This window comes from Peromyscus maniculatus, chromosome 13 (genome assembly GCF_049852395.1).
Source record: "Peromyscus maniculatus bairdii isolate BWxNUB_F1_BW_parent chromosome 13, HU_Pman_BW_mat_3.1, whole genome shotgun sequence".
Taxonomy (NCBI): domain Eukaryota; kingdom Metazoa; phylum Chordata; class Mammalia; order Rodentia; family Cricetidae; genus Peromyscus; species Peromyscus maniculatus.
Window position 1 is genome coordinate 6,043,348 of NC_134864.1, and position 18,589 is coordinate 6,061,936.

An 18,589-nucleotide genomic window follows, 5' to 3' on the forward strand; every position below is an offset into this window, starting at 1 on the left:
ACACATAAATAATTTTTAAAGCTTAAAAACAGATAATGTTCCACAGACTCACCTAAGCATTTTCTCAACTGAGGTTGCCATTTTCCAGATGACCCTAGCTTGGGTCGAATTGACAAAAAGCAGAACAGAACAAAACAACAACAACAACATAACCATATAACCTGTACAAACTCCCACTTGGCAAAATTGCAGACTCGAGTTGGAATTGTAATGAAGGAACCTTGGGTCACTATGACTCAAGTCTTATTCTGTTGACCTGAAATGCCTGAAGGGTCTCCCCAAAACCAATGCTTTTCATGTACAAACCACTGACCTTGACAAGCTGTCTTAGCTACAGGGAGATACTTTGAGTATCTACTTGGTTTAGGGAAGAATACCTATTCTTCTTGGTCTTGGGAGTTCCTTATCTTCTGAGATTCTCAGTGAGAACATACCTTCTTGCCTGGCCCATGGTCCTGCCATGAGGACACACCTCCTCATCTGACCTGTGGACTAGTCATGAGAACACACCTCTTCTCCTGACCTGTGATCTAGTCATGAGAACACACCTCCTCACCTAGCTGTTGACTAGTCATAGGAACACACCTCCTCACCTAGCTGTTGACTAGTCATGAGAACAACACTCTTCACCTAGCTGTTGACTAGTCATGGGAACACATTCCTCACCTAGCTGTTGACTAGTCATAGGAACACACCTCCTCACCTAGCTGTTGACTAGTCATGGGAACACACCTCCTCACCTAGCTGTTGACTAGTCATGGGAACACACCTCCTCACCTAGCTGTTGACTAGTCCTAGTGATGAAGGAGTTGTTCTTTCCCCACAGCCACACCATCGTCCTTTTCTCTCCCTTCCATCTGCCTTGACTGCACCTGTTTATACTGGCTCTACCTCCACCTCTTTGACACTGAGTTATAACCCCCACTAATGACTTCCCTTTCCCAAACAGGCCACCATACATCAGCACACACCTCTGGGTACAGACACGTTTAATGGCAAGTTGATGTGGAGCTTTGATTTCAGCCCAGGGAGGCAGTTGGATCTCAAAGTTCCAAGGGTCTGGGATCTAACGGTGATGGTTCTAATGAAACTTCCTGTCCTGCCAGGAGTCCTGTTCCTCATGAAGATTACCATGGAGGAGCCTCACACTCTGCGGTGGCTAGCGGGTCCTGTCACTGGTCATATTTTCACTGGTGCATATTAGATAAAGAGCAGAGATCTTCCTCAGCCAACATTTTTGTTCTACCCAGAAGAGGACTTCGAGACAAGGCCAGTATTTAGGTCCTGGGAATCCTCTAAAAAGCTATTTGGAGTTGAAGGTTGAGGAACTGGAGCTGGAGAAGGAAGGATGTGGGAACTTCATGTAGACATCTGTGCTGGCTTGTCACTCATTAAGAAATTGTAGGTGCTGAACAGCCCTTGAAGTTAGTGAGCAGATTGAGTTCTGTAGTCCCAAATTTCTAATATCCAGAGAAGGGGGAGGGTCCTTCTTTTCCAAGCATATGAATTAATCTCTTGCTGTGTAACAAAGTATAACTCCTTAATGGCCAGTTTCTGTGTGGGCAGGAATCTGGGTGTGGCTTACCTGGGTCTACTGTTCATGGTCTTAGAACAGGGCTACTTTCCTTTCTGGAGTTTAAGGGCCTCTTCCCAGTGCATGTGATTGCTGCCAGAATTCAGTTCCTGTAGTTACAGGACTGGTAACCCCAGTTTCATACCATAGACAGCAAGCATCACAGCTCTTTCCTTTCAATGGTGGCAAAGTGTCTTTTTCTAGTCTGTGCAGAGTCCCATGTGAATAATGTGACACTAGTGGTCAAGTCCCATCACCTTTGCCAACAATGCCACCAATTCAAAGGTGGGACTTCCTACAAACATTGCATCTAATTAATATAGCCCAGTCAAGATGGAACATCCTGTTCCCTTTGCCTTATTCTATTGGTTCAAATAGAGCCTAGGTGCTACCCACACTGAAGGGAGAATTTCAAAAAGCCTGTGAACTCATGGGAGGTCATCTAAGGGAGTATTGCTATGCTGAGTATTTATCTCATCCATATGGAAGGAGCTCGAGGAGACATGGAAGAAGCAGCCACTGAGTTGAATGAAGATGTGTTGGGGGAAACAGAGCATCTTGGACCTCTCGAGCCAGAGGATGATGGTAAGGAAGTCAATCACATCACCATATCACTGGTCCCTCTTGGCCACTCAATATCACACCTACACCATCTATGTATCAGGTACATTCTTCCAAGTCACCAACCTCCTGAACATCATGGACAGTGAATCAGCAAAGACAGACACCACAGGGCCGGGACTGGACATGCGGAAGACCTTGGCTTCAGTGATAATCACAGAGAAGGCTACCACTGACCCCTGTGTGGTGATGAACGCTCTCATCCGCTGCCTGCAGGTGCCAGAGGTAAAGACACCTCCCTTCAATACCTCTTCTTAGTCCAGGTACCTTTAGATGCCTGGGAGTCCACCTACCATTCAGCACACCTTTTCAACCACCATGGATGCAGTGTTAGGGGCCACGATCCAGAGATGGGTGGCAAAAGAGACACTGATGCTTTGGGGCCATTGGGGTTAGGGATTTCATGTTTGAGAGGCATCTGTGTGTCTGGTGTTGCAGGATTGGGAGTCACCTGGCTGGGGACACTGGTCTCAGGATTACCTGGCGTTGCCATCTGCTCAGGTTGTCAGAGGATCATAATTGGTGTGATGAAACACCAGAAGTATATTTTCTTTCAGTTCTGCATCCTAAAAGGCCATAGCCAAGGTACCCACAGATAAGGCTTCTGCTGAAGCTCTTCCTGGCTTTCTGACAGCTGTCTGACACCATCTTTATGGTTTTTCTTCCATGGAGAGAGGTGGGCAGGGAGCACCAATTTTTCCAAACATACATCAGTCCATCAGATTAGGGCCCCGCCCTTCAGATCTCATTAAATCCCAATTGACTCCCAAAGGCCCTTACCCAAAAGCCATCAACTGTATTACATCAACATATAGATTTTGAGAGAATCCAAGTCAGTCTATAATAGATTTTGTTTTCTACCTCAAAAGACATGCATACAGGCAACCAGTGAACTAATCCTAGGAGGTGGCTACTGCTGGGAGGGGCAGGCTCTATATTATTAGTCATCCCCAGATCTCAGAGTATCAGAAAGCACAGGAAAGAAAACATGATTATTTACCAGCCTTTTCATGCTCTTTATGTATAATGTGAAAATTGCACATAATGCATATACATTATACCTTGGTTTTGAAAGGTTTGTGGGCCAGGGACACTTAGGAAAATGTCTCAAAGGCTACTTAAGGGGCAATGATAATAATTATAAAGGCTGAGGACTTCATGGCTGAGGTCTAGAGCCATGAGTAACTTACTGAGCAGTTACTATGATCTCATTGTTTCTCTGTGTTCAGAGTTCAACACCTCGACTCAGGAAGCTGCATATAAAATCACCCTTATTCCTTATGGGTGGCTCGTCATACCTGATTGAATATGGGCCACCAGGCTGGCAAGAGAGCTCAGTCAGTAAAGTGCTTGCCTTGTAAACACAGAAGCCTAAGTGTAATTCTCAGAACTCACATTAAAAAAAAAAAAAAGAATGTGGTGTGAATTTATAATCTCAGCAATCAGGAGACAGAGACAGGAGGATCTCTGGGTCTGGATGGGGAAGCGAGTCTAGTCTACATGGTAAGCTCCAGGCCAGTGAGAGACACTGTTTAAAAACAAACAAACAAACAAAACCAAAGCGAACAGCATCTGAAGAACAACACCTAAGGCTGTCCCCTGGTCTCCATACACATTCACGCACACATGCACACATGCCCTTCCCCTACATGCACACATACACGCATGTACACATGCCCTTCGCCTACATGCACACATGCCCTTCCCCTACATGCACACAATAAAAGTCATTCTCATATGTAATTACCCAAGTACACAAGCCATCTGTCCAACCCATCCTAAATCAGGTCACCTTATGTGGTGCTAAATGCTGCCTACATAGAAGTTGCAGGGGAGAAAGAAAGATGTTGCCTGTCTTGAGTCCTTGGCCAGGGCAAAGGGCAGGGTGAGGCTGCCCCTTTGGCTCTCAAGCCTGACAGTGTTTAGTGTGTGAAAGACATTGTGTGTTGACCGTATGACACCTGCCTGGCTGAATATTGACTGAGCCGAGAGAAATAATTTGCAAATCTTAGGGGCAAGGAGTGTTGGATGAGTGGGCAGAGTTGGGAAGGACTGGAGATGGAGGAGTAGAGATCTGAGACAAGATGGCTGGGGAAGGGCAGATCCCTTTTCTAGGTGGACCGAAGAAGGGAGGAGAGGCAGGGAGTGGAGACGGCGCTGCTGGGGGAGGCTCTGCCCCTCCTGTCACCTGCCATGCTTGTTCCCAGATTTCTACCCAGCGCAAGGTGAACATCTACAACATCCTGCAGGAGATCATCCAACAGGAAGGGGAGATGGAGGAGCGCTGCATACAAAGGCTGGTGGCCATCGCCTCCAAGCAGATGAGAGATATCACAGAGGTAGTGGGGCCTGGATTCTTCCTTCTGAGGGCCCAGGAACTGAAGACAGAGACATGGGACTGAGACAGAGTGAGCCTAAGGGAGCCAGGAGGGTGGTAGTGGTGTCTCTCTTGTCCCCTGCAGATGGAGAGTTTCGAGACAGCTGAAGTGGCCAGCGAGACTCTGGTGGCTCTGTCCCGAAACCACTTCAGCTTGGTCATGTATGAGCTGCAGCATCATCTCAAGCCCCTCAACCTCACGGACGAGTTTGTCATCGTCACCTTGGCCAAGCTGGCCAATGGCAATGGTAAAGATCTGAGATCCCTACCTCGGTCCCTGGCCAGTTCAGGTTGACCCAGCGCCCCCCCTCCCACACACACATACCCTCCGCACACCTTCTGCTCTTCAGTTTATCTGTTTCTGGCTCCACCCCTGTTTCTCTTCCTCTGTGACTCCCATCTGTGCCTAGTTCTCACCACTAAGATTCCATTTCTGTGTTTCTCACTCTCCCTTTCTTTGTTCTCTCTCTCTCTCTCTCTCTCTCTCTCTCTCTCTCTCTCTCTCTCTCTCTCCACACACACACACACACACACACACACACACACACACACACACACACACTGTTTTCTATCTCTCTACCTCCATTTCTCGGTTTATTTTCTCCTTCTTCTGTCCACCTACAGAAACATACTGAGCTCTTGGCCCAGATGTGCCTGTGGTGGATGCTGGGTCCCAGTGATGAGGAAAACACATGTGATTCCTGTGGGACACATGTGGTTATGGGTCCACAAGCAAGGAAATGAGAAAAGAAACATTTATGAGATGCCAGCTGTGAAGAGGGCCGTCAAGTTGGCTGAGACCAGCAGAGGGGCGGGCTCTTAGTAAGATAGCCATATTCAGCCGGGCGGTGGTGGCGCACGCCTTTAATCCCAGCACTCGGGAGGCAGAGCCAGGCGGATCTCTGTGAGTTCGAGGCCAGCCTGGGCTACCAAGTGAGCTCCAGGAAAGGCGCAAAGCTACGCAGAGAAACCCTGTCTCGAAAAACCAAAAAAAAAAAAAAAAAAAAAAAAAAAAAAAAAAAAAAAAAAAAAAAAAAAAAAAGATAGCCATATTCTAGCTGAGACTGGAAGATGGGAGAAAGGCATGTGTGTGGAGAACATGATGGAAGAGAACACCCTGCTTGTTGAGAACACCATGTGCAAAGGATATGGGACAAGAAAGAACTTGGTTTCTCTGAAGGATGAAGAAGTACAGAGTAAGGATGTGGGCATTAAGTGAGGGATGCAGGCAGGGCTCTAGGCTTCATTAAAGGCACAGTAAGCTAGCAAAGGTTTCTAAGCTGCAGTGTCTGATGGAATTCGGGTTCCAGGGGAAAAACTCTGGCCACTGTGTAGATGGAAAAGGGTGGGAGGTACCCAGTGGGAGAAGACCGTGCTTCGGCTGGGACATAGTCACTAGGTAGTGGACAGCTGTGAGTGGGCCTTGTTGATGGGACCTGTCACTGCTCTGAACGGAGCAGTGAAGGAATTGGTCACCGGGATGTAGAGAATCACTCCTGAGACTGGAAACACAAGGAGCGAGTTTGAGTGTTCCAGGGAATGATCTGGTTTTGAGAGAGGTCAACAGAGAGAGGCCAGGAAGGAATGCGATTTCTGTCTGAAGAGGTCAGAGATCAGGTCTGGCTGTGGCCTTTCTGTGGCTTTGGCTTGCAGTTGGGTTTCAAAACCACTGTCACTCAGAGAATAAGAGGGACCCAGCCTGGAGAAGCCCTAATGTAACCTCTTAAGAGGCACCCCAAGAGCACCTCAGGGTGGTATCAGGGTCTGGGAGAAGAGCAATACAGATGCTCCTCAATTTACCATGGGACTACATTCGGATGGACCCATGAGAGATGAAAATATCCTTAGTAAAGATGCGCTGAGCCCGATTGACGTGCCAACATCCTGGCTTAGCCACACGGTGGGCTGAGCGTAGTCTTTCTCTGTAGGGGCAGGTTGCTTAGGGCTCTGAAGGAGGGGTGTCTACATCCCTTATAGGAAAAGGTCCAACATCAAAGGTGGAAGCAAGGGCAGATAGCGTTTGCATCACTGTGAAGTCAGGCCACTGTAAGTCAGAGCCACCTGTAGTCCAGAGAAGGCCGGGGTACCACATGGCCACTTCTTTAGAGGGGGCAGTTGGAGGAGGGGGAACATTGCCTGGCATGCTGGGAATGGAAGCCTGGCTGGGAGTTGAGGGGAAAAGGAGCTGGCAACCAGATGGCCCAGGGGCACAGGAGCGCCTAGGCCTACAGATACTGACACTAAAAGACCTGGAAAGTGGGACCCAGCTAGGGAGGTGAGTGGAGAATGAGTCAATTATTAGAAACACAATTTTAATATAGAATCTGAGGAAGTGTGGAAGAGTGCTCTCATCTTGAGTGAAGGGACCAGGTTTGGAGGGAGGGATGGGTCCAGATTCTGGGGTCCACCACGGGACTCTCTCCATGTCTGTAAGTCCCGTCTGCTGTATTTCTCTGTGGATCCCCACCACATCTGCCAGCATCCATCCAAGAACAGACAACGCTGGGTCTTCACAGACCTATGCCGGTGAGACAGACATGCTCCCTGGCCAGGACCCTCCCTTTCTTTCCGCATCGGTGGGGCTCCTGGCCCCCTCCTCGGTCCCTCCACTCTTCCCTGCTCCTCCTCCCATGCTTTCCCCCTGCTCTTGCTTTAAATTCACTCTTTCCAGCCATGACTGACCTCAGCCTATTTCCTGCCATCTCAGCCACGGCAAAGGGTTTCCTGGTAGACCGTAGAGTCTGACGGCGGTAGGTGGCAGGGTCACCCTCTCTGCCTTCTCCCTTCTCACCTTTTCCCTGTGGCCTCTCAATGTCCTACAGTGTTTGAGTTCATGCCGTACATGGGCATTACCTTGGCTACCATATTCACGATGCTGAGACTCGCCAACGAAGCCAAGATGCGCCAGGTGATCTGCAGTGGTGCGTGTCCCATGCGGGACTGGGCACGGGCGGGAGAAAGGAGGGAAGGGATGGGAAGGGGCGTGCCGAAGGAGAGGTGTGTTGTTTCCCAGCCCAGTGGCTGCTCAGTCTCCTACTTTGTTTGGTTCACACCATTTGGTTTCTGTTGCTGTGGTAGACACCATGGCCAAAAGCCACTTGAGGAGGAAAGGGTTTATTTCAGCTTACAACTTGTGAAGGGAAGTCAGGGCAGGAACATGGAGGCAGAAACTAGAGGCCACGGAGGACGGCTGCTTCTTAGCGTGTTCCCCATGAATTGCTCAGCCTGCTTTCTTATACAACCAAGGACCACCTGCGCCAGGGTGACACCTCCCATAATGGGCTGGGCCCTCCCACATCAATTGGTAATCAAGAAAATGCACCCCCCCCTACACACACACACACACACACACACACACACACACACACACACACACACGCCTACAGGCCAGTCTGATGGAGATGTTTTATCATTTGAGGTTCCTCTTCCAGATGACTGGAGCTTGTGTTAAGCTGATAAAACCTAACCAGTACAGTGTGTGGCCTGACCCCTTGGAGGCAGATGGCTGAGGCTTATAGGTACACTTTAGAAGACCGTGGTCCTGGCTGTGACTCAGTGTAGCTTGCTCTGTGCTTAAGCATTTCAGAGGCGGGTGACTGGCGGCATAGGAACAGGCAGGGAGGACGTCCCTGGAGGCTGGTGACATCTGGTCATCTGGCCCTGTGATTTGGGTATTTGACACTAGTTGGGGCCCCAAACCCCTCATGCCTAAGAAAAAGAAGGTGCTGCGTGTTTGCCTCTGCCCTTATTGAAATCACAAGATTGTGGCCTCTGCTCTGACTCTGCAGCCCCAAGAGGAAGGGCGTAGGCACACCTGTGTGCTCAGTGCTTACATGGACATACAGAATTGGGGGGTGGGGGGCGCTGCACAGGGTGAGCAGAGCAAAGAGGAGGGGGCTCAGGAGCCCACAGGTGAGCATGGGAGGAGAGGCTCCAACCCCTACCCCTCTGGTCCCACCTCCTGTCCCGCTGCTGGCAGCCATGGAGACGTTCTGCGAGACGGTGCAGTTTTACCTGCGGCACCTGGAGGACAGTCTGTACCCCGTGATGACCGAGGACCAGTTTGCCATGAAGCTCTTCCCAATGTACCGATACTTTGTGACGGTGTGGCTGCGCCACCAGGACCTCGAGGTGAGACCTGCTGTGCTCAGAGGCCCCTGCATTCCCCTGTGTCACACTCCCCACAAGGTGCTGCAGGGCTTCGGGGTTCAGCCTCATTCCTGGAGCACCAGAGACCCTGGGACGGAGTGGACTCTGGAGGCTTGCTCCAAGGGCTAGACTTTGGCCACGGCCCACAGAGAGCTTTCAGATGAGGTCTGGAGATCTGAGGGCACTTGCTCCATTCCAGGCGACCTTTGGACGTCTTGTCCATGAACACTGTGTTCATACCAACTCTCTGAGGCAAGACCACTTTACAAACAAGGAAAGTGAGGCCCAGAAAGATTTAGCAGCGGCCAAGGTCAATTGACTTAGGAGTGGGACTCCCATCTGATGGTCTGGCCCCACTTCATTAACCACGGTGGGGCTTCAGGGTGAAGCCTGGGCACCGTATGATGCTGGCGGGTGTTTGAGTGGCAGCTGAGACTCCGGGGCTGCGACTCTGGGGCCTCACTTTTTATGCAGGTGAAACTGGGGGTCATCAAGTCTCTAAGGCCCATGCTCAGCCTTCTCCTGCCCAACGATGACCTGCGGGAACAGGTGTATGACTATATTCCCCTGCTACTGGCCGAGTTTCAGGGTGGCCTGGAGGCCCTCTTCATCACACAGGTGAGGGAGGGCCAGACTGAAGAAACCCTGATCTTCAAGAGTCCACAGGGTGCCAGCAGGCCCGACGCCTGTGCCCTACATGGCACTGGGGAACCTGATAGTATCACAGACAAGCTGTGATTTCAGGTTGGAGGATCTCAAAGGGTCCAGGAGGTCATGGGGGGTGGGACATGGCTTTCCTTTAGATTTTTAGGGATACTGTAACTAAGACCCTTGGGCTGTTTGGACCCTTAAGCAGTTATACCCAAAGAGACTTTATTTCTAAGAAAAAGGGCACAGCCTAGAGCTCTGGGTGGAATGAGTTCACTAACGTGTGTGAAGGGGAGACTGAAGAGCCCGGGAATATGAAAACAGAATTTTACACTTGTAGCCCATACACATATTCCTGAGGGTCTTAGGACAGATGGCCGCTTTGACCCTTTTCTCTGCATTCTCCCAGGCAGGGGAAAGGCATTTTAAATGAACCCATGCCTATGCAAACATTTTAAACTGACGCCCTGTAATAAGAAGTCATAAATCCTGGATCCCCTCCATCTCAGAAGTGTCCTGAGAGTGCTAGCTCAAGTCCTGAGACACTGAGACGCCCGAATGCCATAAATCCAGTGTGTACTCTCTGCCCTTGTATAACCTGTGGCTATAAAAAGGAGCCTGGAGCCCTTCCTCTGGGCCCCAGAGTCAAATGATTCTCTGCAGCCTTGGCTCGTCAGATTTTCTTTTCCTGCGGTGTTTTTTTAAGAAATGCTGCTTCTAGTTTTTAGACTTCAGTGTTCTGTTCCCTGGCATTTGTGCAATTCTGGGACCCAACAGAGATTTTTCAGGCTCTGGGTGGAGGCCTGGCCTGGGCTGGGGCACAATGAAATACGGAACAAATGGGCAGGACACCGGCCTTTACTGTAAAAGCAAGGAGCAGAAACGAACAGGACAGATCAAGGGAGCCACCTGTGAATATCACTGTGGATGAAGAATAGACTTCGAGTCACACACACACACACACACACACACACACACACACACACACACACACCAGTGAACAAGAGAGGTGGAAAGATCCTTAAATGCTTTCTCAGTGGCCCAGAGCACACTCAAAGTTTATTGGGCACAGAAGTCATCCAGGGCTGGTGGGAATGTAGGGTCAGATCCAATCCTTCTGAGAGAAAGCACGCCTCTGCATCCAGTCATCTGGAGTGGGGTTGGGGTGGGCCCGGGGAACCTGTATCGTACGTGACTCAGTGGCCTGCCGAGTAGCAAGGAACCAGAGTGGAACAGTCACCTGCAGCCTTCCGCCCATCCCTCTTGCAGGTCTTGAGGCAGATTCTAGAAGCATCAGTCACCACCAACACCCCCATCCCTCCGATGCTGCTACACCCCATTTTCACAGAGCTGCATGTCCAGGTGAGGACATTGAGGGCATCCCCCAAGGCGGTCAGCAGGAAACTGCACAGGACATGGCTTTCCCCTCCCCACTGCATCCTGCTGGCATGCAGGCTCATCTGGCTGGACTGCCCATGTGGCCAGTGCCCTGCAAGGCCCTAACCCTCCCTGCACCCTGCTCCCTAGGTGTGCACCAAAGCCCCAGCTCAGCAGCAGTTCAGCAGTCAAAACCTGATGGAGATCGTGCACTGTTTCATAGCCCTGGGTGAGGTCTGCAGGGACCTGGGGAGGCCCAGCCCCTTGCTGAGTGCAGGAATTGAGGCAGAGCCTGTCAGCCCTGACTGACTGTTCCTTCCGCCCTGCAGCCCGCTCCTACCCCAAGGAGCTGATGAAGTTCTTCTTCAGCCAGGTGGAGATGAGCAAGGAGGCTATCCGTGTGGGGACACTGGCCCTCATCAGGGCAGTGGTGAGCGCAGATGGTGAGCCAGCTGGAGTGGACAGGCACCACGGGCAGAGTGTAGGGGGAGAGGCAGTGGCACTCCTGTCTGAGACACTGGCTCTCCTTCCTATTTCTGTGGTCACGGTTGGGTGGGCCAAGTCTCTTGATTGCTTTGTATTTCTCAATCTTGAATGTACTGTGGTGCTTCCATATCTCTGCCCTCTGAACTTGATTTTCACAGTTAGCCTGAATCCTGCAACTGACCTCCAACTCTCTTGGAGGCTGGTTGTAAGGTTGGCCTCAACCTTACAGGTATAACCCCAAGTCCACAGACTTAGCATTTACCTTCAACACCTTCTTCTCATTCAGGCAAAATGCTCACACACATAAAATAAAAATAAACCAAACAAACCATTATTACACAAATTGTTTGGGGACTGGATTTGCTTGTTACTAGCCAGGGGCCACAGGAAACCAGCTCTTCACACTTCAGTGATGGGTTCAAATTGCTAAACAAGTCTGGGTGCTTAGTTGGATAGGGACCAAACCTTGGGTTTAACAATCTTTTTGACAATTGTCTCGAGGCAATAATTACCCAAAGATAATTGGACTAAGATATTCATTAAATCATTGCACTAGAGTAAAACATTAGAGTACCTGGATGGAGACCAGGGCAATGGCTCCATGGGTAAAGTGCTTGTCATCCAAGCATGACTACCTGTGTTCAGACTCCCAACACTGTAGGCAGACTTTTCTGTCCCACCAGCCATCTACCAAATAGCCACACAGAGACTTAATATTAATTGTAAATGCTCAGTCCATAGCTTAGGCTTGTTACTAACTAGCTCTTACAATTTAAATTAACCCGTATTTCTTATCTACATTCTGCCATGTGGCAGCACCTTTCTTCAGCATGGCATGTTCATCCTGCTTCTCCTGGTGACTACACCCTTCTTGATCCCAGCGAGCTCTCCCCTGTCTGCAAGTCCCACCTAATCTACTCCTGCCTAGCTGTTGGCCATTTAGCTCTTTATTAAACCAATGAAAGCAACACATTTTCACAGTGTACAAAAAGACTGTTACACAACACAACACTCCTGTAAAAAGCTGACTGTAGCAGCTTATGTCTATAACCCATGCTGGGGATGGGGGTCAGAAACAAGTGGATCCCTGGAACTCATTGGTCAGCCAGCTTAGCTGAACTGAACTCAAAGTTCAGTGAGAGATCCTGTCTCAAAAAAAACCCAATAAGGTGGAGAGTGATAGAGGTAGACATAGGGCATGCACTTCCGACCTCCACATGTGCATGCATGGGGAAGAAAAGGCTGTGTTCGGGGAGAATCATGAGAGTTCTAAGACAGTGACTCTAACACTGGTCTGTGAGAGGGAATTGAATGTGGTGTGTCAGGGACAAGACTCCTGATGTCTTCCTGAGCCATAGTTCCCCAGGCTGGTCTTTCTCTTTCAGACCCCAAAATGAACATTAAGACCATCTACCTGGCCATCCGGGTGGTCAAGAACACTCTTTCTGACACTCGGTCTAAGGTAACAGGAAGGGGACCCTGCCAGGGTAGCTAGGGTTGAGGGTGGAGGCCTCAGATGGAATAGTTCTGAGTGGAGACAAGGCAAAGCTGAGCCAGTGAGAACTGTTGGTCTGTCGCTGAGACGCTCCTTATCTAGGACCAGGGATTTTCAAAGCAGTATGCTTAGACTCTGCCTTGCAGGGAGGAAAGGTCACTGGACACACAGAGTTTATGTAGTAGTCTTTACTGCTTGTGAGAAAAGTAACTAGAGGACATTCTTCCCCACACACCCTCAGCTAGCTAAATACCACCGTCCTGGGCTGCAGGGCAGCCACAGCTAGCTTGGAATGCTGCTTAGGCTGGAGAAGCAGCGCCAGGGCAGAGATGTTCACGGATGCTCTAAGGAGCATGAAGTGGGGCATGTGTGTTGGGAATAGATTTAAACAGAGCTGGCTCCAAAATCTGGAAGCCACATAGTTACTAGTTTTGTAATTTTTGTAGGTAAAACCCTACCATAGTGTGTTTTACTGTGTACCTGAGGGGGATGAGAGGGGACAATGGGTCTCCCAGCTGAGGCTGCTAAGACCAAGCCACTAATGTGAGAATGGAACGAAGATGTCTATGAGGAAAGGGGTGATGGCCAGAATGGAGAGTAGCCAGGTATCCCCTGGAATCCCTTCCAAGCAAGAGCACCCACAGTTCCTGGGTGTCTCGTGTCACAAGATTATTAGATGCAGATCTCTATGGCCCTCCTCAGCTGTCCCCACCCTGTCCCCACAGGTACGGATGGCCATTCTACGAATCATTGGCCAGCTGGTTCTGTCAGGCTTCCAGGAAAAGATCAAAGGCTGGGGTCTGAAATATGTGTCTGTGCAGCTCACCTTATCTACCTACAAGCTGGTGAGTGGCCCTCATGGGATAACTGCACTTTAGAAATGGATTACCAAGTGCTGAACAAAGAACGCTTCACTGAGTGCCTGTTTGGACCTGTGTGGGGTCATAGTTACCCTGCCGGTATGGACTAGACTTGTGCAGTCTCCCAGGAACGAGGCCCAGGCACAACTCTTAACATCCTAGGACCCAGTGTCTGGGCAGGGAGCAAAGTAGACTACCCCTGAGACCATGGCCAGTCCCTACCTGCAGGAATGTCTTGGTTCTGTCTTCTAGACAAACCGCCGGGAATGCTTTTATCAGAGGGACTTGGAAGAGAAGATGGTACACAAAGTAACCATGGATACTGTGAAGATCATAACTTCTTCTATCAGTGGCATGACCAATGTGAGTCCACCTCCCACCCGGTGGGCTACCATAGGCATGATGATGGCTCCTGGTCACATTTTGAAGGCTGGTAGAGGAACCTAGCTATTCTCCATCTCTGAACCCCCAGTGGCTAGAGCGGTGGCTGGCGTACAGTAGGTCTCGGTATGTAGCATTTGCCTTTTTGCCAGAAGTATGCCCGTTATTTTAAAGTTCCTTTGGGGGACATTCTACAGTTCAGTAAGTGCAGGCTCAATATGACCTCAGGGGTCCCAGGTTACAGGAGAAATAAGTGTACCAGATGAGACACAGCAACAAGGCAGGGGAAAAAAAATATCAAGACAGCATCAAGAAAGGAATGAGCGATTGATTGTCCAAGAAGTAAAGCCATAGGCAGGATGCTTCCTATCCAGTGGCAACCAGAGATATGAGCTAGAAGGTGCAGGCTGCAGGGTGCAGGCTTCAGGGTGCAAGCTGGAGTTGTAGGCAGTGGAGAAAGCTGTCATTTTGTGGCAAAATTTCTTTTTCTGAAATGTTCTGCTCTTCAGGCCTTTCAACTGCCTGCATTCAAGGACAATCTTCTTTATGGATTGGACTTTCATCACAGCTGTATGCAGACATGTGCAGAGTCAGGCTGGACTAGTATTTGGTTTAATAAGTGGGTACACTTGCCCGGACAAGTTGACCAATAAACCCGAGTATCACAACTGGCAAGCGCCGGTGGATTTCCTTTCTAGTTAGCAATTCAGAGAATCTGGGACCTAGAGGAAGGCCCTGGTCAAAGGATGTACTGGATGTAGAGTGGATATGAGGCTACCAGGGCTGGGTGGATGCCATCTGGATGCCTCCGAAAAAGTCCACGGTGGGCAGGAAAGTCAGTTGAGGGCCAAGCCTGTGGGTATTTTAGATAGATTACAGATAGGGTCCATACCTACCACAGCTACCAGGAGGGAGTCTACAGGGTTTTAGCCTGGGTGGAGCCTGGCTAATACTGGGGGTGGGGGGGCAGCATAGGATACCTCTAACTGATCCCGGGTCCCCCTCTCCCCATCTCTGCCCCAGGAGTTCTGGGTGAGGCTCCTCTGCTACATCATGGAAACGGACTACACAGAGGCATTGACTCCCATCTGTATCAGTCTCACGAACCTGGCAGAGAACCAGATTCATGGCAAAGACACAGAGGCTGGAATGGCTGGAAAGAGCAAGCATGGTGGGTGGCATCCTAGTTTAACTAGTGGGAAGGGGCAGGTGGACTGGCTCTTTGTGCCCCTTCTCATGGTGTCTTTATCAACCAAATTTCCCCTTCCCCAGGAAAGGTCCAGAATCTTCCCTGCTGTGTCTGGAGAGGGGTTAAACCCTGCAGACTCCCTCCTGGTAGCCCATTCATCACATCCCCACCTCTCCAGATCTCGTCCTGGGCAGGGACAAGGAGGGAGCTGCTCCTGAACCCAGCTCTAGTTGTGGCCTTTGTGGGCCTTTGCCCTGCCCAGCTCCTCTGAGTCATCTCGAGGAACTGTGGCATCCCAATCAACTCTTCCGTCAACTGACCCTACTGTGGTCCAGTGTCAGCACAAGCTCTCAAGTGACCAGGCCCAGCTACATCATGTCTGCTCTCCCGCCTCCCTACCACTTCCGGTCCAGGGGCTGCTCTCTCAGCCTGGGCTTCACAGGGTCAGGCATGACTAGCAGCTTTAGGGGGATCTTTTCCATCCCAGGATGACAAAGAGCAGGGCCTGCTGACTGAGTTCAAGCTGGGAAGCTTAAGTGACCCACGGTGGTGGCTGCGACCTTTCAACCCTGACTCTCTCGGGTCTCCACACCTGCAGCAGCCCAGCCCTTGCTCTCCTTTGTCCACCCGAGTGCTGTTGCTTTGTTTTCCAGGGTTCAACTGGTTCCCAAAGCCTACAGACTGGACAGGAGGGGGACAGGGTGGGGGCCAAGTTACTGCTAGCAGGAGAGAGGCCGAGGTGTACAGTAGGAGACACGATATTGCCCTGGCATGCCCATTCAAAAACAAACCTCACATCCTGAAAAGATGTCATCTAGACCAGGCCCATGAGCCAAACTTCCCCTCCTTCCTGGAAGGAGCCAATGGTGTTCTTCATAAGAAAACCCCCTGGGCAGACCCAGTCTTTACCTGGGATGAGGGCAATAGTAATAATTCTGGGAAATCACCTTCAAAGGTGTCTCCCTTGGGGGATATAGGATACATCTTGACATGGGCCAGGCATCGCATCCTCATTTGGGGTTCCTCTTGCTTCCTCAGTGGACCTGCCTGCACCCCAAAAGCTTCTGGCCCATCTCCTGGTGAGTGGCTGACATGCTCCAGCCTGGGGCATCTTCCTTGCGCTTCTCAGTGCTCCAGAGGGAGGAGGGAGCAGGGATGCAATAAAGATGCTGGATATTGGGCATAACATGTCCCAAGGTCATGCTGTCCTTCTTGAGATGGTACACCGGGGACAGTGGGCTCAGATGTCAGGGGACCTGGCCAGGATCTGCTCTCAGATTCCTATGTCAAGAACACCACCCACAGCCTATCTGCCCCAAGGAAGGCTCAGTCCTGTGGGCACTAATCAATGCTCCATTGAGTCTCAAAGTCAAGGAGGAACCCAGGTCTGGGCTCTCATTCCCTTCCTTCCCACAGTGTCCTCTACAGGGCCTTTCTACGCTGGAAATCCTGGGGCCCTACTTAGTTTCCTCTTTACAAGGGAGACAGTGAACTCCCAGATAGGGAGTCCATGCCTACCCCCCCCCCCACTGACTGCCTGGGCCCCTCCAGGTGCTGATGTCATCACCCTACAAAGGAGAAGGTCGTGGGATTGCCATGCTCAACCTCCTGAGGACCCTGAGCCAGAGCATTGCTCCCTCCATGGCTGACATGTGGGAGCAGGAGATCCCACTGCTGGTCCAGTACCTGGAAGGTGAGGTGGCCACTCTGTGTGCGGGCAGGGGCTCTCACTAGTCATGTGACTTGAATAACAGGAACCCAGGGTCTGGTGGACCTGAACAGACCTCCTTTGGTCTTAAGAACCGGATGCCTGCCTTGGGTAGGTGGGAAGGGAAATACTGAATGTGATGAGCTCATTCATGGAAGGCCTCAGATACTGGGGCCAGGAGGCTTACCCACGGGAAGCAGAAGAGGGCAGCCTGTGAGACCACGCATATTTTCCTGCAGAACACACTGAGTTCACCTGGAACCAGAAGGCCTGGGAGGATAAGTTAATTCAGGTAAAGGGGTGAACTGTTGTCTGAGGCCAGAGGAATGGAGAAGTGAAGAAACATGTGGGAGGTTGACATGTGGACAAGTCTGGGGTCCTATAAAGAACATGTTTCCCCTATCAGAGCAGACTTAGCAAGATGGCTCCCATGCCTGTGTGTATCAGGAAAGGAGAACTGAGCAAGCCAAGTGCCTGGGAAAGCAGCAGGGAAAACCTGCTTTTCCAGGACAGCCCTGACCTGTGGCCCCTAAAGCCACAGCTGTGCTCCAGATCCATCTAATTGTCCCTGAGATTTAGAGAAAGTGGCCCAGAAAGAGCAAGGCCATATTTAGGGTCTTCCAGAACTTCGCTGAGAGCAAGGTTGGGGTCGCTTGCCTCTGCCCACCAGTCTTCTACTTCCCAGTTTCTGAGAAACTCCCTCAAGAAGACCCGTGGCACCAGCTGGAGCCTGCGCCTCAGCAAAGAGCTGAACAACCAGATTGAGACCTTCGACAGCCCGTCTTTGGAAAAGGTTTGTCCCAACAGGGACCTCGTAGTTCAGGCGGGGAGTAGCCTCCAAGAATGGGCGGGGTTTGTGATGTTTACATTGGATCAGGTGGCCCCACGACTACCAGCAGGAGAGGAAATGATCTAGTCCAGTGTTGTTTGTTTGTTTGTTTTAGGCTCTTTAAAAATCTCTTTTGGGCCGGGCGTTGGTGGCGCACGCCTTTAATCCCAGCACTCGGGAGGCGGAGGCAGGCGGATCTCTGTGAGTTCGAGGCCAGCCTGGGCTACCAAGTGAGCTCCAGGAAAAGGCGCAAAGCTACACAGAGAAACTCTGTCTTGAAAAACCAAAAAAAAAAAAAAAAAAAAAAAAAAATCTCTTTTGTTTGTCTCCCACATTCCAGAGTTCATGGTCACATGTGCAGTTTTTTTTTTCTTTTTTGTAAAATATTTTTTTCTTGTTCTTTCCTTGTAAAACTATAAAAAAAAAATGGTTAAAAGAGATCAGAGAGGACCTTGGTAGTTAGAAAACATCCCATGTTCATGGATCGAGTTGAGATGGTGACCCCTGCAGTGTCCCTCCAGACTCAGCATCACCACACCAAGACCCGAAACCGCCATCCCTCACAGTGACACAAGGTAGCAAGGATATTCCATCTCTAGCTGGTGTTATCTCATGTCAGGAAGTAGCTGGATTTGTGGATGCAAACCTATTTGATTGAACTTGTATAGGAAAGGACTTGGCCTCCACTATTAAGATGTATAATATACCTGCCCTAACATAATCTGACTTCCCAAAACAAACTGAATATTGATTTCAAAGGATGTAGGAAATGCATATAAATACCTCTTTTTAAAAAAAGTCTCTCTCTCACACACACACACACACACACACACACACACACACACACACACACACGTCCCCCGTGGGAGTCTGGGAGTAGAAAGGCCTGAGGTCTT

The 18,589-nt window shown here is 50.2% G+C and overlaps 1 protein-coding gene across 7 annotated transcripts in view; it reads left to right on the forward strand.

The window, feature by feature from the left end:
* Positions 1–1,050: 1,050 nt before the first annotated feature.
* The window catches only part of Mroh2a (maestro heat like repeat family member 2A), a 39,161-nt gene continuing 21,622 nt past the window's right edge, over positions 1,051–18,589 (forward strand). For 6 of the 7 annotated variants that reach the window (XM_076549545.1, XM_076549551.1, XM_076549549.1 and 3 more), the window contains exons 1-19: positions 1,054–1,269; positions 2,063–2,158; positions 2,238–2,419; positions 4,402–4,533; positions 4,657–4,819; positions 7,394–7,492; positions 8,551–8,702; positions 9,195–9,338; positions 10,638–10,730; positions 10,896–10,974; positions 11,075–11,188; positions 12,617–12,693; positions 13,452–13,571; positions 13,839–13,949; positions 14,991–15,138; positions 16,195–16,235; positions 16,708–16,849; positions 17,104–17,156; positions 17,550–17,657. In XM_076549545.1, the coding sequence (XP_076405660.1) occupies positions 2,077–2,158; positions 2,238–2,419; positions 4,402–4,533; positions 4,657–4,819; positions 7,394–7,492; positions 8,551–8,702; positions 9,195–9,338; positions 10,638–10,730; positions 10,896–10,974; positions 11,075–11,188; positions 12,617–12,693; positions 13,452–13,571; positions 13,839–13,949; positions 14,991–15,138; positions 16,195–16,235; positions 16,708–16,849; positions 17,104–17,156; positions 17,550–17,657 (2,040 nt within the window). In that variant the 5' untranslated portion in view covers positions 1,054–1,269; positions 2,063–2,076. Of the gene's footprint in view, positions 1,270–2,062; positions 2,159–2,237; positions 2,420–4,401; positions 4,534–4,656; positions 4,820–7,393; positions 7,493–8,550; positions 8,703–9,194; positions 9,339–10,637; positions 10,731–10,895; positions 10,975–11,074; positions 11,189–12,616; positions 12,694–13,451; positions 13,572–13,838; positions 13,950–14,990; positions 15,139–16,194; positions 16,236–16,707; positions 16,850–17,103; positions 17,157–17,549; positions 17,658–18,589 lie in introns of all 7 variants that reach the window. The other variant, XM_076549548.1, reaches the window with a different exon arrangement.